Genomic DNA, 27,162 nt, shown 5'->3' on the forward strand with positions numbered 1-27,162 from the left:
GCTCTCCTGTATAACTGTCTTTCTAAAATGATCATGAACATTTGTAAACCATTTTGTTAAGACATGCACCAGCACCAGTTTAAAAGCCATACATCTGAATTTGTAGTTCTGCTGCTTTATTGTAATATGAAAGGTATTAATTGGTTGGGATATGTCTGTGTGTAACTATCTTTTATGTTCAGAGCACAAAGGCATTAGTGCCTTCCTCTAGAATGGGCTCAACTATTCCCTACAGGCACTATGAGCTTTTATTTTACTAGATAAAAGTGCAAGTTGCACCTATCTTTCTTGAATTGAAATGTTCTCTCTCTTTTGCACACTGGCAAACATTCAAAGGTACTTTGTACCAGAACAGAGTAGGTTTCTGAAATAGCTCATCTTTCTACTGCTGCTTTTAAAAAAGAATTTTTTAGTTCTTTTTTAAAAACTTCGAATGTTCTCAGAATGCTGTTCGTTCTGCACTTACTCAAACTTCAATGACTTACACTCGTGTCCTGATATCTTTAAGTAATCCAAGCAAAGCCGAGTAAACTACCTTCTGAATAAGAAGGAAAAACCTTCTAATCCCATAATAATAGGGAATAGTTAGCATTTACTTCTTTTAATACACATTTGTCACCAAACCTTCTGCATTTTATCCTCTTCAAAAGAGTTTTCTCCTCCCATGGCAGCAACTTAAACAACTATATTGACATGAAAAGTAGATATATCAGGACCATAGACTCAACTGTCAAGTCTGTTTATAATAAACTTCACTAGAAGTTCTTTCAGTACATTCAACATCGAGGATTTGAAGCTGAGTATTTGTTAGTGCTGTCAAAGAATTTCAAGTTTCAACAGAGACCAAAATAGCGATTGGGTTCTGGCTGACCCAATCTCTCTCTGAAGCACACAGCAAGGCTACAAGATCATGTCTTGAGAACTGAACTACATTCTCACTGGCATGAGCAGAACCACCACGGAAGTCACCATCAACTTCAACTCTGCTGTGGCAATGCAGAGCAAAAGAGCAGATGCAACCAGAGATTTCTGAATGGAAAATTTCAGTAGCGTTCTGTGGAAGAAATGAGAGGAGAGACCTTGTCTCCGAGTTGATTTCCAAAGCTTTTCAGGTGATGAATCAATGTTGCAAGATGCCAAGTCAACAGACATGACCTAATGTAACTGTTTCCTTTAAGAGTTTCAAAACAAGATTCATTGGCTGTGAATGAGCAGTTCCCAGAGCAAGGGAATGTCTGCTTAAAGATCCTGCTTTCCAGGCCTGTTTAGACAATTTCTTGGTGCATGGGTAGGATGTGACAGGGGAAGCAAAGAGAACTTACATCAGGATCACCTAGATTGCAGCAGTATTCCAGTTTGTTTTGCTGCTCCTTATATCCCATTCCATCTTTATCTAAAGCTGTTCTTTGGCTTTCTTGCTGGAAGGGCTTTTGGGGAGTTTATCCCCTCAGTTGGTTCCCATGGGGAAGATTATTCCATAAAAATAAAATATATAGAAACACTATGCAAGCCAGTGGGTGCTGCAATATCAATATATGCACTGGCTTGGAAAAATCTTTTTTATTAGCTTTTTTCTTTGTCTGAAAAACTTATCTGTTGCAGTTGTGCTAAATATACCATTGGATGTCATCCAGAGCACGACCAGAGATAAGAGAGAAAAAAATGAAATCGCAAGCCTTTGGGACTTGATGACTGAACTTGTGACCACATCTGGATCACTGGAAGCTCTCACTAAAACAAAAGATTAATGATGAAAAAACATAATAAAGAGGACCTCATGTTTTACAAATACTAAGGAAGATTCTGGACCCTATGTCATCCCCCAGACACCTGGTGATGTATAAAGTTTGGAAAAGTGAAATTTGGATGGGAAAGAACTATCCACTTGCACTTTTGTAGCAGCTCCATGCTATCCCTTCAAAAATCCTAATGAGATGGCACGCATAGGTCAAAACACATGATCATTAACAAAGAAGTCTCTGGGGTTGTTCGTGCCACAGGCTTTTTCAGTTCCTGCAGAACTCCCAAATTTTGGCAACATGAAAGAAGCATAAAGACACATTTCTAGCTCTGTCTCTGATCTGCAATTTCTATACCACATCTCTCAAACAGTCTAGTATGTTGTGCTGAGGAAGCAGAGTCAACCATGTATTTGGGATGTCAGAATGATTAGATTTAAGGATAAACTCAAGGGAAGAGCCAGAAACATGGAAACTCCACAGCGTTTAGGGTCAGTGACCTAGCTTGTTTGGAAATACTCCACTGCATTCCACTTAAGTGATTGGTTCTAAAGGGAGTTTGGAATAAATAGTAATTATAGTGGTTTGTAATAATCTACTTTTAATGTTGTGTGATAGCAACAGCCTAGAGAGCAACAAAAAAGACTTGACAACTTATGTACATATGCCTTTGCACACTCATCATTCACAGCTGCCAAGAAAACCGCAAACGACTTCAAATTGGTATATTCTTCTGAATAGCTCAGTATCTGGTGTATTCTTGCTCAGTTTCAGTTTGGAAGTAAGAAATACTGTCTGTGTTAATAGTAACTGAAGATTTTCTTAAATCAAAGTTACTGGAGAGAGCTCTGGGAGCAGAAACGTTGGAAGTTTAATGAAGTCTTTCTGTGAGTCAGTTACATCTCTCTTCCTGTTTTGGGTCTAGGAATCCTGGAATTACATTCATTGATATTGCAGGAGGAGGTATAAGCCATAGCCCAAAGTCAGGATCTTAATTTCATGGCACTGTATGCTCAAGACAGAGAGACCCTTCCTCCAAAGAGTGCATATGAACGTGTGTTATTTGAGTATCATAAACTTGTTTTACAGTTTCCCTACAAAATCATTATAAATTTAATGTTAGGATTTCCAAAAGATTTAAAATGGCAAAAAACCTTTCATTTGCTGAAAGGTTCATGAGTGCATATCGAGAAGGCTGGCAAAGTGACTTAGTGATGGACATAATACATCTGGTTGGCTTTGACCCCATCTCATCAAGGAATTTAATTTCTCAATACATAATCACCATGTAGCATCTGGTGTTCCCAATGGAGCAGATCCATGCACTCTGTTTTACTTATCACTCGGCATATACTTCATTTAGCTAACCTGTCAGTCAGAAATGGACAATTCATTCACTGGAATTACGGATTGTGACATCAGGTTTATTCATTTCATTGGCAAAGATAAAAACTGACCTTCCTATGGACTAGAGTGACATTTCTTCCACAGGCATAAAAGTCTCTTGAAGAAATGGGTAAGTGGTCAATATTTTTCTTTCTTATCAATATAAATTTGACATTTTATTTTCCATTATTACACTGTTTTCTTCATAAGATCTTTTCCTTAAATATATGGGAGAAAAATAAAGCTGTCCCAGGCTGCTCTTCAGGCAATATAGAACAAAGACACAAAGCTCCAGCACTGTGAACAATGTGACTACACCAAAACATTATAAATACATCACATCAGAAGAAAACTGAATCCACATCTGTAAACACATGTAAATTCTCACACTCACTAACACATGTAAGTGTATGACTTAAAGACAGAAAAAAATGGTGCTTGAAAATCCACTGCTATCATGTTTCAATGAAATTTATTTTGAAGCTTAAACCACAGCAGTTCCAATCCATTTTCAGGCTGGGAGTTAGGAGTGGTAAAGCAGCCACCTTTGGAGGCAAGACGGATACAAAGTGCTCACAAGCCCAGGTGAAAATTTAAGCATCAAAAAGGGCTAAAAGTTCTGTACTGAAACAATTATTAGAAAGACTTAGGATGAAAGTGAAAAAAATAAAAACAGCAGTTAAAAGTTAAACCTGTGTAAAAAAAAAAAAAAAAACAACAACAGATAATATGAGAAAATCTATAAAAACAACTCCTAAATTATCACAAATTCAAAACTGAAAGATAATGTAAAAAAAAAGTTAGAATGTTTGAGAACATGTTAATCTGTTCTTCCTTCAATGAGAGTATAGCTAATAAGCTTCAGTTATACCTAATCTGACAGCATGTTTTTCATTTTGTTTTATATCTGTAACTGGGAATGCACTGAAAAAGGCAGATGATCAATGTGAATTGCCTAATTAAGTGAATGCATAATTAATCTAATGAGAATAATCCATTTTTATAATGAAAAAGGAATCATTAAACAATTTAGAGTTATTAGAAACAATGTATTATTCAAAGGAAACTATTTTAAAAGGAGGTCTCAGTGGTGATTAATAAAACAGAGTTAATTTGAACATCCTGCTGGGTTCTAGACTTCCCCTTTCCAATTAAGCCATTACAAATGTAAGGCAGGAAGGACCTCTGTACACACATTTATCTTGAAACCTCACTCCTCCTTTCTCTCTCTTTTTCCCCACTCCATTTTCATTATGTTGGAGCAAGGCAACTATATGCACTTTAAGAGGCATGGTAGCAAAACCTATTTTTAGCAAGTAATTAAAATGAAACCTGCTTTAGTGATGTTGTTTTGTTTTGCTTTTAAAGCAGCAAATTATAAAGGAAATAAGACAGTTTTGGAGGTAAAATGTTTGCACAACTTAAATTTCACGGTAGCTTTATGGGATTTTTTTGTTTGTTTGCTTGTTTGTTTAAGTGAAAGCTAGTACAGAAAGCCTTCAACAACTTCAAACTACTTAACCACACTGCATCCTACTAGCCATCTCAGTGAAAAGATACAGAGGAATTTATTTTTGTTTCTTTTCAAACAGACAAGCACTTAAGTATTTCACTGTTTGAAATTCATCTCATCTCTCTGCATTAACAAATTGTATACAGAATCTTTCTTCAACTTCTCCTGAGATAGGCTCAGCGCAGACAGAAATGGGAGATCTGTATTTCCTTTGTGGGTGGTCAATACTGTATTCAAAACTAAATAATCTCTGGTCCATAATGTCACTGGTCTGACCTGGCTGAACATTTCTATGTTTGGCACACTTGTTAACAAATTTGACTTACTGACTCTCTAGATGCCAACATGTTCTTAAAATATTTATACGAAAACTCCTTTGGAATTGGTTAGTTCATAGGTATCTCTCTGTGGTTTCTCAGACTGATACTTGGATTCATATACCATAAGCATTTAATTGAGGCACCTAGGTCAGAAGAAGTCCCCTCTATGGTCAGTGGAGACCACTTCAATTATGTCATCGATCTGTTGATGACAGAAGCCATTGAGGTCCTGCAGGACCCAAAATGGCATACTTGAGTTAAATGTTCAAAGTAAAGTGGGATGCATGAGAGCCAATATCCTCAGTAGATGTGGGCAGGATATTTTGAAGAAAACTTTCCCAGAGAAAACAAAGATGGAAATTCAAAAATAAATAACCATTTATGAGGTTCATCACAGTTTAGTCAAAATTGTTCACTTTAAGTCTTCTTTAAAAAATTTGTATTAAAAATATCCAGTTAAAAGCCTCAAAATTTATAGGAGAATTCAAATCTAGTATCTGAAATAATCTTCTCCAGTGTTTTAGTGTAAAAACATGTAGGTTGTGCAACAAATAAGATTTTCATTGCCAGAGAATGAAAAAAAAAATTCTACTTCTGCACACAAAAAAATGGTGCTTCTGCAGTCTTTCCTCTGCCATTTTTTCTTCTTCCTGATTAATATTTTCTCTCTTTCATCTGTTAGGCGTTTCTGGTAGTGTACCATGTGTCTGAGTAGCTTCTATCAGATCACTCATCAAGACCACATATTTGTAAGGCAACGATTCTGCACAAAGTTCAGATGTTCAGATAACTGGCATATAGAAAGGAAAAGGGGAAAAGAAGGAGAAAAGGGGAAAGGAAGGAGAAAGGGGAAAAGAAGGGGAAAATGTGGACAGGTGAGCAGCTGCCTGCATTTCAGCCTGAGAGGGGACTGCCACCCTCTCTGGTCACTAGAGCAAAAGCCACTTCCCCTCATATCCAATGAAGTGGCATCATGTCTGCAGTGTGCAGGAATTTATATCTCTTCAGCTTTCCCACTAGTTCCCCCTTCAGACATCTCCAAGCATAATGAGTTAGAGAAACACTGCTTTAAACCTAAATCCACTGAAATTCAAAGCCAGCAAATTACCTATACAAAACTAATCATAACACTAGCTCGAACAGAGAAACGTGCTGTGGTGGTATTATCCCAAAAGGCAACCATGAAACTGTTCACCTCTCTCCAAACTTTCATCTGATCAAATAAACTGACTCCTGCACCAAATCACATCTTCTAAGAATAGCTTTGGCTTAAGGCCTGAATTAAAGCACATTATAACACAAACATAAGTCTCTTAAAAGATACAGAATATTGACTATTTATCCTGATAGCTCAAAAAAAAGTCTAAAAGGTTAGAAGTCAAAAAGAACATCTGCATATCCTGGGAGCACAAATTATGCACAAGTGTGTGCATGCATGTGCACTTGGAAGAAAATCTTCAGTCCATTTATTCCTGCTACTCCATCAACACATAGTTGTGTCCCAACTGACCACTCATTTAATTTGGCTGTTCCATAAGGTATGTGCTTTTTTAGGGCTGATGCCAAATATTTTATTCTCTCTTCCAACATCTTCATGCTGAGAAAAAAAAAGTAATCTCTAAGATTTACATGCAAAATATGGATCTATTTCCCCACAGTTTAACACTTGGCATATAGGATATGGACTGTACCTTTGACAAGGTGCTAAAACAAATTAATGAGATGTAGAGATAAAGCATAAATTGTTCACTAGGGATTCCTGTGTAATATTTGGAGTGTCCCTGGTAACATACACTACAGATTCCTGATCAATACAAGAAATAGGTGGAAGGGAAAAGGGAAAGAACGGGAAAAGGGAAAGAAAGGGAAAAAGGAAAGAAAGGGAAAAAGGAAAGAAAGGGAAAAAGGAAAGAAAGAAAAGCAAGGATAATTTATTTCAAATTTTACAAAGTCCTGTGCTTGAAGCGACAAGGTTTTGAGATCACCTGTACTACATAGTCATATAAGCCAAGAAGTAAACCGTATCTTTCTAATAGCTACTTTGATATAAACATAGAACAGCATCACTGAATTTGGTGAGGTGATCAGAAGTTATACAATCAAAAGAAAAGGTTTCACCTGCATTCAGTAAAGTGCTCTGTGTACAATACTCCATGACAGAGACGTAGTGACTGGTACAGAGAACCTTCTTGTGTCTACAGCCCTTCAGCATCACATTTTACTACGCTGGTATTCCAAACACTGACAAAAATTTGCCCTGCACTCGTAATCTGCAGAGCAGAAACTCACTTATGTTGCTATAACAACCTCTGCATAAGGACACAGAAACCACTTTTTGTACCTGTGACACAATAAAGGAAAAATTTGCTAAAGTTTTCAGGGAATAATCTTAACTAGGAAACAATACACCATTTTAATATTGTATGCTGGTAATGAAGTAGTCAATACATCAGAGATGAATGATGATTTGAATAACCTTGGGTTTAGTTTATAGGGCACTTGAAAATGACACAGAGGGAATACTGCAGGAAAAGACAGGCAAGTTGATGAAGTAATGAGAGAGAAAAAGAAAAAAGTCTAGACCCGTAATAAAATATACACAATCATAACTTCAATTGCCAGGATGGATTGTTGAGACCTATCTTTGAATTTGTATGCAAATAGATTTCCTAATAACTAAGGATAGATTTCTTAATAACAAAGGCTGGAAGGGGCTTGAGTAGGATTTCAAGAAACAATCTGCTGCAACTTTTCCTTGTTATCTTGAGATATCAACTATACTTATATCTAATTGAAATAATGGAGCTTATGTGCACAAATACCCCTATCAGATTTACCTGTACAGGCATAAATAGAAGACAAAGTCAGTAACTGCAATGATCCATAATAAAAAATAATGCAGGACTGGGCTACATTCATTTAAATACCATGACATGTTCAAAGTAACAATGTACGCATCGATTCTGGGAATCTAACATACAGAATTTTACACTGCATGGGACCAAACAGAAATACAGTGTGTGAGCAATTCAGACAAAGGAATCACACAAAGTAAAAACATGGTTATTATGTGAGATTAATTTTCCTTTTTGGGCACTCATTTTCATTTATTTTACATTTACCAGTTAGAATCAGAAGAGGAAATTAAAACAATATACAAAGATATATATAGTATGCCTGTGATTCCCTACCTTCTTCCTTAACTAAGATGAAACTTATTAGTTCTTTCTGTATTTTCCAATTGGGACTACATAGCTTGCATTTTTAGATTTGTCTATTATCATCTTTAAAATACAGTAAGAATTAGTCCATAAAGTTAAATATTTTTGGTTCCTTGGGACCAATCACATCTGGAAATATTTTTTGCACATCTAGCAAAAACAATCCAAAGTTATAAAGATACCTTCAAACTAACTGTGTGCTTTAAGCACATGCATGGCTTAGTATGACAACGGTATAGCCAACTTGTCAAAATCTTCTGTAATACTTATCCATTTCAAGCCATGAAGACGCTGGGAAGGAGATAGATGTAAGGCTCGTAAGTCGTGAAGAAAAAGCAGATACTTCAATATACAGAACTCACGCACACTAAAGTATAACTTGTAGTTGCCCACCCACCAGCAGCCAGTGAAGTTAGGCCAAAACTGTTAATAATAATATTCCAGGCCATGAAACTTCAACATATGGCAATAGTCACCTTCTTTCTTTCCCAGAGAGGCAGCAATACTGAAATTCCCCTCACAGGAGGAAAGCTATGCAAAATATGAAAATCTTCACCTCTCCCTCTGCAGTGATTAACAAATTGAAATGGAGATGAAGTTATACATGGTAGATTAGTTTCTTTCCCTTTAAAGAAGGTATTTTGCCAGTAGCACTTTTCAAATCCTTAATCACTCAGAGAGATTAACAGCAATCCTGGAATATGTGTGGAAACTCTATCTATCTGAAACGTACCATAATGCATGTAGCAGTTCCCTTTGGTAGGATCCAGCTGAATAGCCTTCACGAAGTACTTTTCTGCCTCACTCTTGCGTCCCTTAAAAAAAAAGAGAGAGAGAGAAAAATTATTTTAACAGTGTGTCACCATGGAGCGATCATGTACAGTTACTATTTCCAAATTCCAGGCACTAGAGAAAAACAACTACTATTATCACTAGACTTAACCTAAGTAAATATGAATGTTTAATTGTTACAGTAAGTTTTGTGGTCAGCTACTTTATGCTGCAGATCTCCAGACTGAGGAAGAAATGTGTCCAACATCATCAATGTCCAAGAAGTAAGGAAGTGGTAGAAATGTACTGCAAAAATATTGTAAAGGGCTTTGGGTGAAGATCAAGCTACACGCTACTTTTCTGGACAGGCATCAGGATGAGCATTACACAGACCCAAGTTACAATCGGAAGGGAAGGTAGGAGGGAGCTTTAGTCATGCTCTTAAAAAAAAAAAACAAGGTGGGAGGGGGAAAGGGAAAAAGTATGTTTTGGTTTTATGAAATCATAGAATCATAGAATATTTCAAGTTGGAAGGGACCCATAAGGATCATTGAGTCCAACCCCCCGCTCCTCAAAGGAGTACCTAAAACTAAACCATATGACTAAGAGCATCGTCCAGACTCTCCTTAAACTCTGACAGGCTTGGTGCTGTGACCACTTCCCTGGGGAGCCTGTTCCAGTGACCGACCACCCTCTCGGTGAAGAACCTTTTCCTAAAGTCCAATCTGAACTTCCCCTCACACAGCTTCATTCCATCTTCCCGTGCCCTAAATAACACTACATACACAGTGAACAGTAAAGTCACCACAAACAAAGGTTTCTATAACAAATAGAAAATATTTTGGATTTTAATGTGGGAGGTTAGATTTCATCAGAAATCAATTCTGTCAACCATAAAACATAACTGAAATAGAAAATGCAATTTTTAAAGACAATGCTATGACAAAATGGTCAGGAAAAAAGAAAAGGAACAGAAATGATGGTAAAAAGAACAGACATGTTCTAAACCACAGATTTTCTTATCACTGAAATTATCAAGCCACTAAAGTTGCATTATGGTATACAAGTGCCAGAGCAGATCCATTAGTGGTCATTACTTTTTTCATGAAGAAAACAGTGATATTGGGTTAGCCTAGTCTGATACTCAAACACAAATCACCATCAGCTATTCAATAAGATACCTGTGACCTGTTTATCCCTATCCCCATGAAATTAGTTGCTGCGGTTTGTGTTATAAAATAGAAGGTCTCCAGAATAAAGAACAGTTAAGCTTAACCACAGTGGAAGTGCATTGTGGTCTGCACCTCTCAAGGTTGCCTTGAGTGTTATTTCACAGATACAAGCATATAGGCTTTCTCAAGTTTTGTGGTCTGGAAACAGACATTGCATATATCCTGCACTATCCCACAAGTTAACATAGGAATAATAACGAGGTCTGTTCATGATTACGGCTGCTCCAGATTTTCAGTATTTCCCTCAAGGGCCTTAGAGACAATAAAATAAAGAGAGAGAAAGAAGTTGTGCAGCACACCAAGAACTATATCAAGACCAGGTTCCATCAAAACCAACATAGAGGTCATATTTCCAAGAGATCATCCTGGCAGAAGTACAAGCAGGCTTATCATTTACAATATTCCAGTTTCACAATATGAATATTCGTTGGAGGTAAGAGTTTAGCCTTATTATTTAGTAAACTTTCTTTGGTAAACCCATATACCTTAAAACCATATCCACATGGCACAAGGCTCCTGTCAACCAAATGGTGCAACTACATGATAGACTACATTATCTTACACTGCAGTGCCTCTCATCCCTGTTTTTTTTTAAAAAAAAAAAACCAAAACAAAACACAAAACAAAACAAAACCAAAACTCAAAAAATTACATGTAGCCCAGACTGATTTTTCCTCATCTACTAGTGCAGTAAAGACATACCAACAGATTAAATGCAATTTCTTTTTTTTTTAAATAGCATACAACCATAGTTGAGAACAAAACATGAAGAAGAAAATAATCTCCAATTGAAAACACAGTGTAAATTTGGGTCAGGATAAAATAATTATTCAAATTAAGATAATTGGGGTGATGGTGGGGGAGGGAGGGTGATAACTGAACACTAAATTTTGCACATTTAACATCAATGTTGGCATTCTTAGTCTGGCAAAAGGTACCACGACATATGTAAGTCCAGCCTTGAGGCTTCAAAATGACAGGCACCAAGCATATGTATCACTAATATCGACAGAATTAACATCTACACATTTTGCATCATTGCTTTTTTTAACAGACTAACATCATTAGTTTTAGCTGGTTGCACGCTGTCTGTGTGTCTATTTCTAGAACATAAAAGGACAGTTCATTGAATACGGTCACACAATACATAGCTTCTGCCTACAGAACTGTAAGGCCACGAACATTTGTCAAACATGATTAATTTTCATTTACTGGGATCACCAAAAATACATGACTGCTCTACTCTTTTTGGCACTTTCCAAATGGCATATTGCACTCAAGCTCAGGCCAGTCAGGAGACCTGGGGTACATAATGATGACAGGTGCCAGCATACATAGCATCAAAGAAATGACTGTGCTACTAACAGGCTCAAATACTCATTAACAGATAAAGATACAAACACCCAAGACATAAAATGATCTGACTACAAACAATCAGCACAGCTACATTTGTTCATGTTGGCCATCATTTTCATATACTCACATTTGTCAAAAATTAAAAAAAAGAATGAAAGCATTTTCTTGCAGAATGGCATTCTGAGGAACCTTGCATCACGCCATCTAAAATGTCCTCTTTGGTGCCATCTGTCTGCTGCTAAAATGTGAATACCTCAGCACAGATTTAAGACACCTTATTTTTGTGTCAAATGATATAAAATCCAATCACTTGACAGAACCAGGCTATTTCACAATTAAAATTTTGCATTTATCAACTTTTTTCAACTATCCAATGTATACTGTAACTACCATAACAGAACGCACACACCGCGTAGTTAGATTAAGACAGCAATCCCTGTCATTGTCCCTTCCCCATTGTATGTGTTCAGTGTTAAATAAAACACATGGCTTAAGGGAATAAAATTCTAACTTTAAAAAAAAAAATCCAAATAATTGTTTAAACAGCTGAAAAATACCGATTTGGTGCAGGAAGGCATTTTGTGTGCACGTTCACCGTTATGTGTACTGACCCATACAAATGCAGGCACTGAGAGCCACTGGAAACCTCCCAATTTCTAGCAGCAGGGTGTGCACTTGCATATGCACAACCACATGCTTTGGCAATTTTACAAAGCAAAAAATATAAGTTTACAACTGCATGCTAGCAGACTTATTTGAAGGATAAAAAAGTTATTCATAAGATTTTAATGGAAGGACTTGATGGCTGTAAGGATTAATAACGGGATACAAAATACCTTTCACCTGTTGGTCACCAGTTCACATCCAGTCCAGGTCAGTAGCTAATGAAAAGGTGCTATCTGACAGCTACTGGTTTGCTCAGGAGAAATGAGTGGGTGGTCCTAGCCCAAGCCCTAATGGAGATCCTCTGCACAGACGCACTGGCATATTTACGGCTTTTCAGTGCTGAGACCAATGTGACAGAATCATAAAGCAATGAATGGCAATCTATCTCATTGCTGGGGGGGAAAAAAAAAAAAACATAACAAAGACACTTCAATAATCAGTTTGGAAGACTGTGCTGATATTCTCCTTACTGGACCTGGACCTCACTCTAATGCCTATAACAAGGACAAGCTTTCAACAGTTTTCCATTAATAAAGAAAACTTCATTTTTTTTTTTTCCCCCATGTGCCTAAATAAAGATGAATTGCCCATGATTACCACCTTCTAGCAACACTAGCAAATTCAAAAGAAAAGAACTGAATGTAACTGCCACATGGCTCTTATAACCTAGCACGCCAGTTGTCCTGGCTTTCAGAAATACTCCACTCTCCACAAATCACGCAGACTTCAAATCAGAATGGCTGGATGCTTGCAGTTTTGGAAGCCAAACAGTTAAGTGTTTAAATATGCATTCAGGAGCTTGATTTTTAAGACCAGTTCTCCGTAGAAGTTGACTGCAAGGGTTTTTTTTTTGGTTGGTTGGTTGCTTCTTCCCTAGAGACCAGGACAATGGATCTGGCCTTGCTAATATGGTCAGACATACTGCTTAACTGGGCTTTCCTACAAAAGACTGTTATAATCACCACAACAAACAAAAAACAGCTAGCTAAAGGCAGTTGATGCATTACTACAAGACCCTGTATTTATCCTTAAAATATTAAAATACCGAGGACAAAACTACTGTTTTTATATCCACCCCAATCTTTTCCTGACTCTGCTGGCAAACTGTGCCAAATTCACGTTAAGGCAGCTGTTGTACTTCAGGCTGCTGGAGGCCCAAGGACCCTGAGATGCTAGTAAAATTGGAAAAAATTAATACAGCTGAGCACCTCTGAATAACCCCTCTTGTGGAAACTATGATGACACAGTGGCAACCAGCAAGGTGGTTCAACAAATTAGGTGGTCTCTGAAATTTAAACCAACTTTATATTTTGTAAATATTCATCATTCTTCAAAGTGTGCAAGGGTTTAATCAGTAAAGCAGAGACTTTACTCTTCAATATAGTTTTAACAGCTTTAACTGGTAATAATGTGATTGTATAAGGAATTGAATTTGTGTCACAAATGCAGTTGACTGTCATTCCCCGCATCATCTCATTTTTTTTTGGCAAGCATTCACATTTTTTAATAAAAATAAATGAATTATGAAAAGATTTCTTAATGGAAGATTGATTAAACTGCAGACACTGAATACAGAAAAAAATACTATTTTACATATTTCCTTCTTTCTTTCTAGGACATTTTAAAGTCACAGAGAGAGTACATAAGGATAGTAAAAAGGTCAGAACTGAACTTGTGACTTAATTTCACATTTCTTTAAGTTATTGCAGACCTGCATATCTGTTCCATAACCAGTTCCTTTTGCCTTAAAAAAGTTGTCATGGGACAGGCAAAACACAATTGAAATGGTGTATAACTGAGTAAATTAGTGATAAAATCTTGAAAAGTTTTTAGTTAGCTGAACTAAAGAAACAGGAACTAGAGAGTTGCATCTTACAAAGAGGTCACTGACATATGCAAGCTCCCCATCCCTCTTCTAAATGTTAAGACTTCACAAATTACTTTAATGTGTAGTATTTAGTAGCTAAAGGGATAGATTCTTTTCCCCTCATTTTGTTGTTATTTCTACAACTCTTCCTTCTTCACTCTGAATTACAATGCAAATATCTCGCACCACTCTTTGTATGTGAAATGCTAGTCCCACTGAAATACATGGGACTTGCATTATTCATATCAAAGGTCCAAAATTTATCTCAGTCTCTATAATTCCTGTGCAGGAAAGAGATAAACCTTGCCTCGTCATCTCATCTTTATCATAATAAAATAAAAACAACTGAACATGGCAGAGAAGCAATGACATCTAAAGGTTAACATCTGGCCCAGAAAAACACACATACAAGGCAAGACTTGTAATGAGAAGTGATTTGTAGTGACAAGCACCATATATTTCATTAGAAAAACAAATATTTGTGGGGGGAGGAGTTTACAGTCATCCAAAGCCCTTCTTTACCCAACTAGTATCAGTGGGCTTGTAAAAGATGCTGTCTTGTCAAAGTTTTCCTCTCTCATATCCTTAGATGATCACAATGAGAAACAATACTATAACTAGTACTGATCTTCTCAACTTTTGGCTAGCAACTTCAAGAACATGAGAGCATTATTCCCCTTTGGTGTAATATATTAATCTCAGTGTATGGGAACAAGAATTGGATTACTTTGCAGGAAATTAGGCTATGAGTCTGTATCTACTAACCCACGATAATTCAGCATATACTAATCTTTACCTTATAGTAAATGTGAGGCAACTTTCTCATTATTGTCCAATGTGACGCACCCAGATACCCTTGGTCCTGACTCTCCTTCCCAGTCATTTCACTGGACCAGGGTCCTCACATGCAGGTGAGTCTATGCATACTCCTTGTGTAATCCAGTAAATTACTTTTAGAAATAAGCCTTGCTAGGATCAATAAAATGCAACATCTTGTTTTAGTTGAATTCTCTGTTTGTAGCTTAAGTGGTTCATTTCCATCTGAATATATCACGTTAGTCCTCCTTCAACCACAGGTGGATTTTTGTTGACTAAAAATCCGTTTACTAGCCTGATAGATTCTACTGAAGTCAGTGTAATTTTCCTATGAGTCAAAGTTATTTTAGAGAGTAATAACATAAACTGGGTTCTTAAGTCTACAGCTGCAGGGATAATTAATGGCATGATAACCAGAGAGCTGAGATTTAAGCGTTGCCCATTGACTTTGGTGGGAATCCACTGGAGCTTAAGCATTTTTGAATGTGACACCACTGCTTATACATAGATTTAGGAATATCTAAAGCACAGCTCATAACTTTACTGGCTTGGGGCATGATTCAGAGCTTATTAAGGTGATATTTTCTTCAAGTAAAGCAGTATGTATCTGATTAAGCAATAATATATTAGAACTATTTGACATCCATTTTCTTGTTTTATGGGTCTCATATCACAAAAAGCATTCTTGTTTTATTAAAGCATTCAAAATTATATAGGAAAGAAATATAGGCATAGGATTTTTTTCCCTTGAAGTTTTTTTTGTTTGTTTTGCTTGTGGTTCCCTCCCACACACTCCCCCCATTTTTTAGTCTTTCTTTTTGGGTAACTTCAAGTCTAAAAGGAATTTACCTCGTTACATCACTGTTAAAACCAAGAAAGATTGTTTACAGTCTCTAAGTAAACTTTTAAATAACAGATTTCATTCGACACCTTGTGATTTATTTACTGTCTAGACCCATATTGAAATGTTCACTTCAGCCATTAAGCTTTAGATTATTTTGTATCAAGAATATGTAATGAAATGTTAAGTAAATTTCCATGTTAGGCACTTTCTTTTCCATTCAGTCTTAAGCCACACTTTATATTTTCTGATAAAGTAGTGTATTAATATCTACTCATATTTCAGTGGCCAGTCAGTAGAATATAAATTCACTATCTCCACATACCATTTTCACTGAGTCCTATGAATTTCTTCTAAGCTAAATTTGGCCTATATCATGCATTTTTCTATGATTACTGACAAAATTACTACACACAGAGTAATAACAGGTGACTGGCGGCTATATTCAACCATGTAGCAAAACAAAAAGATCTCTTTCTTTCATGAAAGCAGTTCATCCTGTGTCAGTGATGTTTCCTACAACAAGCTTTAAATTTATGTTGAGTAAAGTGAGAAGTTTAGGGCTCCCCTTTTCCTGCCTACAGGAAGTTAGAAACAAGATGCAGAAGATGAGATCCCTAAAGGAGGTTAGTAAGGGGTTATGTGCCTAAATACCTGCTCCAAAGTAATTCACCAACTAGTTAGACGGATATGTTATATTTAAATGAAAATACTCTGTTTTACAATTAATTCTGTTACACTTGGCATGCAGCCAAACATACGTCCTAAGGGGACTGAAAAGTATATCTATGGATGCAATACTTATGGCATGTGGCCAACCTCAGAAGAAATACAAGCTCAATAGATGTCAGCTATTGAAATTTCTGTAGTTCGGAAATCCTGACATTCAGCCTGGGGCTGTTAATGCTCCAGATACACCAGATAACCAAACCTTAAAAAAATAGGACTCATAGTTCTGAAGTCAATAAAAATGACTTTCCACATTGAAAAGGGAAACCCACCCCTCCCATCCCCTACAAGCAAATTGCTTGTAAACTGGAAACAAAAAAGAAAACAACTTCTGACATTTTGCAAATTTCAGAACTAAATCCAAACTTTGTGCCTGGATCAGTTTTAACCCTCAAGGGATTTCAAATGGCAAGAAAAATTGTAGTGTCTGTGTCAGACTCCATAGACAAACTGAATACACGATAGAAAAGTAGCAGCGGCTATTGTTTGGCTCAACTTGACTTCTTAGGGAGAGCCTTCTCAAGGATTCAATGTCATTTCTACTTTATTATGATGGGAGTTTAACCGAAATATCCAATTTTCATTAAAAAATTCTTCCCAGAAGCAGTACTAACAGCCAAGGGATTTGATTTAGCCTCCCAAAATGAAATATCTAACAGCTTTGCTCATCTAATTAAATTGACCCATTCAGAAAACGTCTTTTCATAGATTAAAGATTTCTATATGTGTAGGCATTTATCATTTGCAAAAGAAGTATTACTAAAAATATATTTTTTGTTGTTGTTTTAAAGGAATTGATTACTAAAAGAAGGGATAAACTGTTCTAGAAAATCATACCTAAATTTATCATATAGCATTTAAATTGTTGTATCTTAAGAACAGTCACGATTCTTTCAACATCATGACTGTTCTACTGCATCCCTGCTTTCTTCCAATTTGTGTAAATCTAGAGAGACAGAAAAAGAGTAGCAATCAACCAGCAACATAAAAAATAACAATATGACAGAGCTGTCCAACAGGAATGCAAATCTCCTTTCCGTGCTGGAACATAAGCAGCAAGTAATTACAGAAATAGTAAATGTTGAATTAGTCTATTCATTATTGCACTATGTTCCCCTTTTCCCCTGCTGCCCCATTTCTTTCTGTTCTTACTACCTTCCATTTATTTCTATGTTGTCATTTCTTTATATTTATTTTGAGATCACTTTCAAGGACTACACGAATTACTGAATACAATACGGTATTTGATAGTGGCACTCTGAGTAATTTCACAGCTAAACAAAAATGGCAGGATACCTCTCTGGCCTTCTGTTTGTCAGGAACATAAGCTGCAAACAACTGCAGGGAAAAATATGGCCACCCACTGAGGAGAGAGTATTTTGAAACTTAAAAAAAGTATCTAACTTCAGTGTTGATACTGGAATGTCACAATCCTGTTTCTTTTATTTTAATCCAAAACACTGCCAGTCTCTATCATGTCTATGTCTGCTTTCTTCCCATGCCCCTTTAGAGAAAACATTTTAAAACACAATATTTTAGATTTTAGGGAATCTTCTATGGTGATTATTACTGAATTTAATATGGTTTGGAGCTGTAACACAGAAATTTTACAAGGCAAAGTAAATTTTTCTTACAGCACTTTGGGTGATTTTCCAAGCCAGTAAAAAATAGGAGATTAACAGCACTGTGTGGTGCCATGTAAAATGCAAGAAAACACTGTGCAATTTTTTCCAAAGAAATACAGCAAAGCCTGTAATTCCTAGATGCAACACGCTAAATGTTACAATATGGGGCTGCCCCTGAGTACTTTAGCAATTATAGGCACTACTGCAAGCTATGAGGGGTGGTTTGTGGGCTCAAGTTCACTCAAAACAGATAAAACAAAACTTCAAAACAGATTTAGTTATAATTGAAATAAAGCTGCTCAGACTAGTGTGCTACTATAACAACCATCCACTGCCTGATGGCAGAGAGGTCAGCCACTAGAAGAGAGGGTTTCTTAGTCTTCCCTTTAAGAAGACTAAAGTGAGAGGAGAAAAAAAAAAAATGTAAAAGCCTTACTTATAAATGATTCTTTTTAGCATGATATCCAACCCTTTCTATTCTAGAAGGTCTGCTCATAAAATGGAAAATGAATTACAGCACATGCTCAAGGCCTCACCTGGTACTGTCATTTTTGACAGACTCATTTTTATCTTAGAACTGGGAGCCTTGCAATCTTAAAGCCTTTTACAAAAATTATGCTTTTCTTTGTGATATAGAAATAAATTACTTAAGCAAGGGATGAGGCTCAGATGCTGTGGTACCAAACTCCTGTGCTACCAGGAGATTGGCTAGGTCAACTAACATGTCACATTGACAAATAAAATTCTCAAGTAATTTAGGCAGCTTAACAAGGTAAAGATATGAAAAGCACTTGGAAATATATAATGCTAAAGCACTGCAATCCTAAACAGCTATGTGTTGTTTCTGAAAAATAAGTAACAAAAAAAAGAAAAGCACAAACTTAAGCACCAGACAACTGGCTATTTTCCAGTTATTCTACTAGCCGAGCTACTAATCATGCTTTTCAACTGCTAAATTATGCTGTTCTAATATATTTTCAGGAAAATTGTAGCTTAGTGAGCCGTAATTTTTAGATATGAACATATAACATTATCCAATATAGGAGCTATGAAATACTTGTGGTTATGATATTAGGTAAGAAGACTGTAAATTCATTAGCTATTCCTTTGGAGCTCTTAAGTTGGTCTGCTTTTTTTTTTTTCTGCATATACAGCAGCATGCCCAAGTCCACCTGGTATCTCTTGTATCCCAAAAGAGCTAACAAGCCTCGAGACAGATATTTACATTAAAATAAAATCAGAGATAATTGATTTAGTAGCAATAAGTAATTTTTCACTCCAAAGGTTTTATTGCATGCAACTTAGAACTATACCACTTACATCTTTCAAGAATCAATGACAAATTAACAGCTGGTTTTGGCTTGTTTTTTGTTTATTTGGTTGGTTTGTTTTGTGTCTGTCAAGGTAAATTACAGTTATTACAAGCTGAACAGCATATTCTGAGTTTCATGAATGTATCTTTAAAGTTATTCAGGACGTAAACTTTACTGAGAATAATTTTGTGCAGAAATGCCATGTTTAGTATTTAGAATTATTATTGATGGATAAGAGTTTGTCTCCAGCGGGTTTTCAGTGGTAGGGAAGGGAAGCTCGTTTTATTTGGATTTTTATTTCACTTTTTACTTTATTGGGTTACTTTAGTTTTGCATCTTTCCATATTCCCAGATACACACATGCAAAAATTTATGTAGGCGTTGAAGAAGAAAATATTATTTCTTCAGGTTTGTCTAATCACCTGTCAGAGACTGGGCTTGTAACACTGTATACTTTCAATTTTCACATACTTCTAAACTCAGAGAAAATAAAATCCTTTCTCAGGAATTTCCTGAGAATTCTCCTGTTCTTGAATAAATAAATTTTTAACTGTTCATTAAAACATTTCTAGAAGTAAACAAACAAACTACTTATTAACACCCTCAAAGGCTGTCAGTGATGTTCATCTTGGAAGAGAATGCTGCACAGAAACAAAACATTGTGTTGCCTTTTGAAGACTTTTTCTGAAATACATGGAAACTTATGAATGAAATAATTTACAATATGTAAGTGCTTTTATTGAGCATATTTTATTCAGCATTAGTGTGGCCTCACTCTGAATACTGTGTGCAGTTCTGGGCCCCACAATTTAAGAAGGATGTGAAGGTCCTTGAATGCATCCAGAGGAGGGCAACAAAGCTGGTGACAGGGCTGGAAGGCATGTCGTATGAAGAGCGGCTAAGGACTTTGGGCTTGTCTAGTTTGGAGAAAGGGAGGCTGAGGGGCGACCTCATTGCTCTCTCTGGCTTCCTGAGGAGGGGAAGTGGAGAGGGAGGTGCCGACCTCTTCTCCCTGGTACCCAGTGACAGGACGTGTGGGAATGGTTCAGAACTGCGCCAGGGGAGGTTTAGACTGGACATTAGGAAGCATTTCTGTATCGAGAGGGTGGTCAAACACTGGAACAGGCGTCCTAGAGAGGTGGTCGATGCCCCAAGCCTGTCAATGTTTAAGAGGCATTTGGACAATGACCTTAATAACAAGCTTTAACTTTTGGTCATCCCTGAATTGGTCAGGCAGTTGAACTAGATGATCACTGTAGGTCCCTTCCAACTGAAATATTCTAATCTAGTCTAGTCTAGTCTATTCTATATACCAAACCAAAAGAATTAGGACAAGTAAAATTAAATAGCATAGATTATGGTTTTGCTTACTATTGTTCATTTCATCTCTCACAAAATGCAAGTTAAAAGTTAAATTGCCCTTTGGAACAGTAGTGACATTAGCTATGTGCAAATGGGAAACTGGTAAAATCAACCTGAGAGGGCGACATGAATTAGTATCTGTCACAGCATGGTTATAATCATTTTAAGTTTATCACAGTAGATGAATTGTGATTTTCCTTCTTTACAGTTTTACATGCCACTCATGACCTTGCAAAAGGTAATTCATTCTGGTAGAATGTAATCCTCCTCTAAAATCTCTTTTCAGTAAGAGAGGATAAGAGGTGTTGATATTAAATACATGTCTGTACCTCAACTTTAATTCAAAACACTGCATTTTAGTAAACTGGAACTAGCTTCAGCATGAAAACAAAGAAAGGTACACAGAATCATAGAATGATTCGTGTTGGAAGAGACCTTGAGATATCATCCTGTCCAATCCCCTGCTCAAAGTAGAGTTAACATTTTATTTAGATCAGATTGCTCATGTAGGTTATTGTTCAAGTTGGAAATAATAATTAATAATAATAATAATAATAATAATAATAGTAATAATAATAATAATAAAACCCCAACATATTTTTCATTGCTAAGCTAATAAACTCATCTAGTCTATAGTGCCTTTATTTTAAGTGTGCTGTGGAACTCAATATTAAAATATAAAAGAAAAAGAAGAGACAGGCACAGGTCATTGTGGATTAGGAAACATGCAGAGTTCCTAGTTTGTGTTTGATGGAACCAAGGCCTGACACCATGAACAAAACAAACAGCTTACACTGTAGAACGCTCATTTATTTCTATGTCCCTGTTTATGAAATTTTGAAAAGCTTTTGCTGAAAGTTGGGAAAGGATAGCCTGGCAGTCCAGGTATCCACACTGGCACTAAGGCATTAAATGAATCATGTCATGCTGCTTTTTGTAAGCATTAATACTGGCAATAGACTTAAGGAGGCAGAAAACCTGGGGTTAAGATTAAGCCACTTCACTGGAATTTAAGTCAGGAAGTAAAACATAGCTGGATTTGTGAACTTCACAGGTTTGACTTTACTGCTATTGGTTTTTATACCAGAATTCCAGCCTTTGGCTGGAATTAGGAACTTGTGTGAAACCTTCCTCCTCTCCTCCCTTAACCCCCAATTTCACTGACAGAGAAAAATTTTCTGTCTATATTAGCACTCACTTCCACCCTTCACTTCATCAACCATCTTACATTTCTCTCCTGGAAAAGAGACAGAGAAGTGTTATCAGTAGTTTTGTCTCAGCACTTCTTCAGAAACAGGACTGCAAAAAGTCTGAAGGTTTGGTTCCAACAGATGAGGGGAAATAAGCTTCTAAAACACCTCTCCTCTAACATCTGAAAACTAACTGAAGTAGGCTTTTGTCTCTCCTAAATATACAGGCTATGAGAAAATGACCATGAGCCTAGGTAGCAAAGTTTAGCAGAAGAATAAATCACAGAGGTCCCTCAAGTTAGGTAGGTATGGGCTCAAACAACTATGCTAAAGGGAGCAGCTCTAGTGCTACTGAATCCTAAGGAAGTCTATGCAGACTTCCAGGAAGCATGTCAGTTACAGCAATCATATATTCGCGATGGGAACTAATACTAGTACAGTTCAGTATACTAGAAACTAGACAAAATTCATTTCATGTGAATCACTGAGCAGATGGCAGGCTGCAAAACTGATTAAGGATAAGTGACCAACATGGAGACAAAAATCCATATTCTATTGCCAAATCTCTTCATCATCTATTTCCCTGTTGAATGTCTTTTCAGACTCTGTAGCTGAAAGAATTAAATGAAATAAATGCCAAATTTTAATAGATCAAAGATAAATGAACTTTTTTATTTCCACGAATGAAATAACCACCTGAAAAATTTTCTGCCTTCTCTAATTACTTTGTCATCAACATGTTGCCTTGTTATGTGTTTATAAAGTCCTGTGTCACTACAAGCCAACAGGACTTCAGCACCATCTTTTCAGCTTATGCTGCTGTTAATAGAATGGACACTGAGTGGCTGGAAAGCTGCCCAGTGGAAAAGGACCTGGGGTGCTGGTCGACAGCTGGCGGAATATGAGCCAGCAGAGTGCCCAAGTGGCCAAGAAGGCCAATAGCCCTCCCAGTTTGTATCAGAAAGAGTGTGGCCAGCAGGACTAGGGAAGTGACCGTCCCCCTGTACTCAGCACTGGTGAGGCCGCACCTTGAATACTGTGTTCAGTTTTGGGCCTCTCACTACAAGAAAGACATTGAGGTGCTGGAGTGTGTCCAAAAAAGGGGCAATGAGACTGGTGAAGTCTTATGAGGAGCAGCTGAGGGAGATGGGGTTGTTCAGTCTGGAGAAGAGGAGGCTGAGCGGAGACCTTATTGCGGTCTACAACTACCTGAAAGGAGGTTGTAGCGAGGTGGGGTTCAGTCTCTTCTCCCTAGTAACAAGCAACAGGACAAGAGAGAAGGGCCTCAAGTTGCACTAGGAGAGGTTTAGATTGGATATCAGTAAAACTTTCTTCACCAAAAGGGTTGTCAAGCATTGGAACAGGCTACGCAGGGAAGTGGTTGAGTCCCCATCCCTGGAGGTATTTAAAAGATGCATAGATGTGGTGCTTAGGGACATAGTTTAGTGGTAGACTTGGCAGTGCCAGGTTAATGGTTGGACTTGATGATCTTAAAGGTCTTTTCCAATCTAAACGAGTCTATGACTCTATGGTTCTATGACATGAACCCTATCTGTGCATATCGCCATGAATATGAGAAGAAGCAACAGTAATAAAAGAAAAAAGTGTTAAGAGATTGTAACAAACATGATGAGAAAAAAGTGTCAAGAGATGATAAGAAACAAACGTGATGAGAATAGACTACAATTATGGCACAGAGCAAGTACAGGTAAGCAAGTATGTGTTGAGAAACGACAGGCAAAGCATTTTATTGCCTATCATGGTGCAGTATTCAGTGTTCAAAGTTGTATACAGCTCCTGTCCTTTTTGCTAATGAGACACATTCTTCCACAAACATAGTTCAGATCCTCAAGGATCCACCTCTCATGTATCTTGCATTTATATCCCTGGAGAAAAGTAAACAGTTCAATTCTACTATAAGGATTTGCATACTTTTTTCATCACTTCCTTCCTAAAGCTGGGGTATGCCACTAATGTTTAATCCTATAACTGAACTTTCATAACGGGGGGACAAAATTAAAAATTTCTTTTTAGTGGCTCATAATGTTTGTACAGAATTATGGGATTTGGGGATTTTGTTATTTTGAAGAAAACTGTGAGACCTTGTTTCCCAGAACAACTTCAAGACTTTCCCTAGAAGACCTCATATTTCATATACTCAGCAGTACAGAAAATGCAAAATTAACAAGAGGAGTACTGGGGTTGGGTGGTGTGTGTGGAATAGAAAGTAAGAAAAAAAGAAAAGAGAAAAAAAAAAAAAAAAAACAAACAAAAAAGAGATTTGGATTTTAATTGAGAAAACCCTTTCTTTCCCGACAGCCATCCTAATAAATTAGAACTTTTGTGACAAAGATCTGCTAAGAAGAAAACAGTAACACTGACTTTCTGCTATCATTCTTAGGTGCAAGATATGAAGATATCTGCCAGAAAAGCAAGGTAAATTAGGAAATTTTTCTGTATAACCTACTTACTGTTCTATCCCAGAGGAAGGTGATCAGTGAGTGCATGTATTTGTCAATATCCAAGAAATTTTAACTGTAACTGGAAACTGTAGCAAAAAACTGCCTTTCCAGGGCCTGGAACTGACAGCCAGTGGGGATAAAACACTAGCACCTTGACTTCCATTACAAGATGAAAATTCCCATCCAGGTAGTTTTTAATCAAACTCTGCATTTGACATTACATGATAACACTAAACAATTTTTAATTCTTCCTAATTATACTGTCACTTGTTGCTCATATAGAAAACTTCTGTTCTAATTTCTCTCCCTTTTCCAAATTCAGATACTTTTAGCAGCAATGGATATGCTGAAATTAATTATGACCTATTTTTCTTTACTGGATCTCTACCCTGTGTCCAAGAACATTTTTTGCTGGACTGGACGGGGCATAAACAAGGTCAGAGTAAAAGCTTACAGCTAGGTGAAAAGTTGAGGAAGATATTCAGACTGAGGCACAAGGACTGAAGAGCCATACAAAGGTGTATCAGTAGAGCACGGAAAGGAAATACGAAACGGCTTGGGGTGAACAATGAAAGCAAATGTGGAAGACAGACAAGAAAGAGGATATGGTCAGAAAAATGGGAATGAGAAGTGGAAAACAAGTGAAAGGCAGTTTTAAAACAGAATTATTTCAGGGAATGAAATAGAAATCCATTTTCAGCTTCAAAATGTGTGAAAACCAAGGAGGGACTGGAGCTCTGCTATAACTATCATATGGGGCTAGTTTAGCTGGACCTACAAGCTCATCTGTACTCAAAAGGCAAAGTAAATTTTGAAGACATGAGAAAGTCCAGCTCTTCTGATTGTTTTAGAACTAGCTCTTAGTAGTTGAGTAGTTCTGTTCCCATGGTCAAAGAGATACTCCTAAAGAAGTGAAAATTCAGAGTACGAGACATGTAATTCACAATGTATAGGTGACACCTCTAGCTCTGCCATAGGCTGCTACAACAACCCTGGGTCAAGCACTGAATGTCTTTTTGTATTAATATCATTACTTGTGATCTAAACTACTTATAATAAAGGCTTTTTCAGCCAGAGAACTCCTTACTATCTGTTATGAAGTTCCTATGCTATTATAACTGTTTTCTTCAGGCACAGAGTGTGACAGATGCACTCAATCCCTTAACCAAACTAGCAGTAGTTAGGTTCAGGCTCCAAAGGTGGTAAAGGCCTAAGCAGTAAACAAGCCAAGAACTCCTCTAGTTTCAATCTGTTCACCGAAAACCCACAAAGGAGCAGAATGGCACAGTGAGCATCGATGCATATGAGCCTGGAACACCCATCATGAGATCAACACATGAATAGCAGGTGGCTTTTTTTTTCCAAGAGTCATTTATCAAGGAACAAAGAAAGTTGTGGGTACAAAGAGTCTCATGCATACACTTCCCATCGCATGTAATTTGACTACAAGCCAATCACTTTATTCCATGAATATGACAGCCTAAGCAAGGCTTCTTTGAGCTCTCCCTGCTAGGTGGCCTGGCCTCATGGCAGTGATCTCCTCTTGAGCTGGGACACCTCTCAAGTTTGCTCCTCGAGGCAGAGAGACCTTTTACCAGTGGCAGATCTTTGGTAAGCGACCAATATTGTGCATAACCTTGTAGTATGGTAACTTTGGCTTTGTCTCAGTAACTTTGATTTGTGCCTTGGCAACTTTGATTTGTGCCTTGGCAACTCTGATTTTGATAACTTTGATTTGACTTGGTAACTTTGATTTTGTCTTGGTAACTTTGATTTGTACCTTGGTAGTTTTGAATCACGGTTCAAGTAATTGTGCCATACAGTAATAAGAGTGAAGCTTGCCATCAAACTTTGTTAAGTTGCACTTTACAACATCATATTAAAACCGCTTTTGCTACTATCTTTGACAAGAAGTGGTTCGTTAAGCGATCTAAATCACCCATTCTTGACACAGAGGTGGCAATATTTCAGGAATGGATGCAATGTTTCACAAAAACCTGACGGTGTCAAAATCCTTAATTAGAAGGCATGACTGAAATAGGGTAATAAGCAATTTTCAGGACAAAATTTTCCCATCCCTTTACCTCACCTACTCGAAGGGTCTGGGACGAGCTCCCAGGAGCTGCTGATTAACTCACCGTCAAAGCTAGCAGTTTTCCGTAGGTGAGATGGGCTGGGATGTGGTCGCTCTTGGATCGCAGTGACTCCACGTACCAGTGCTCTGCTTCTGGCAGCCGGCTCATTCTCATATAGGCTTCTCCTACAGCGTGAAACAAATGTTAGCGAGAATGCCCAAAATTTCTCAAGGTCTCCAAAATTTATCATCTCATTTATAATTTGCTGTTTATTAAATGGGCAGAGATCTTGAAAAGGGTGAAGTGCTTTGAACACCTGCAATGAAAAAGCAAAATAGCCGTAAAAACACTTGAGTGAGGAGACTGAGTTATGGCCTTATTAGTGCTGAAAGAGCACGGTTGACATGAAAGTCTTGTTGGAACAGAATTTCAAAAGAGAGCTCCAGCTGCTAAGTTTCAGTCAAAAGTCTCAACATAATAGAAATTTTATCACATCTACTATAGAGAAGTTACTACTTTTCCATCAATCTACATTGCACATCATGGAGTGGTTGGCAGAATACAGAATGTCCTTGCATTTAATCGTAATACATCAAGAACCTAGATGTAAATGTGTCCCTGCCTGAGCCAATGACAGACTGAAAACGCCTACAGGAGAGTCAGGATTTCACCATCTCA

At 37.2% G+C, this 27,162-nt stretch overlaps 1 protein-coding gene across 1 annotated transcript in view; it reads right to left on the reverse strand.

Annotated features, from left to right (window-relative positions):
• Nucleotides 1-27,162, reverse strand: part of TMTC2 (transmembrane O-mannosyltransferase targeting cadherins 2) — a gene marked incomplete at its 5' end in the record, with an annotated part of 259,069 nt that overhangs the window by 34,168 nt on the left and 197,739 nt on the right. The window contains 2 exons of the mRNA XM_082308903.1: nt 8,913-8,994; nt 26,548-26,669. Of these exons, the coding sequence (XP_082165029.1) occupies nt 8,913-8,994; nt 26,548-26,669 (204 nt within the window). The remainder of the gene's footprint in view (nt 1-8,912; nt 8,995-26,547; nt 26,670-27,162) is intronic.

This window comes from Platalea leucorodia, assembly GCF_965183815.1.
Source record: "Platalea leucorodia genome assembly, chromosome: 4".
Taxonomy (NCBI): Eukaryota; Metazoa; Chordata; class Aves; order Pelecaniformes; family Threskiornithidae; genus Platalea; species Platalea leucorodia.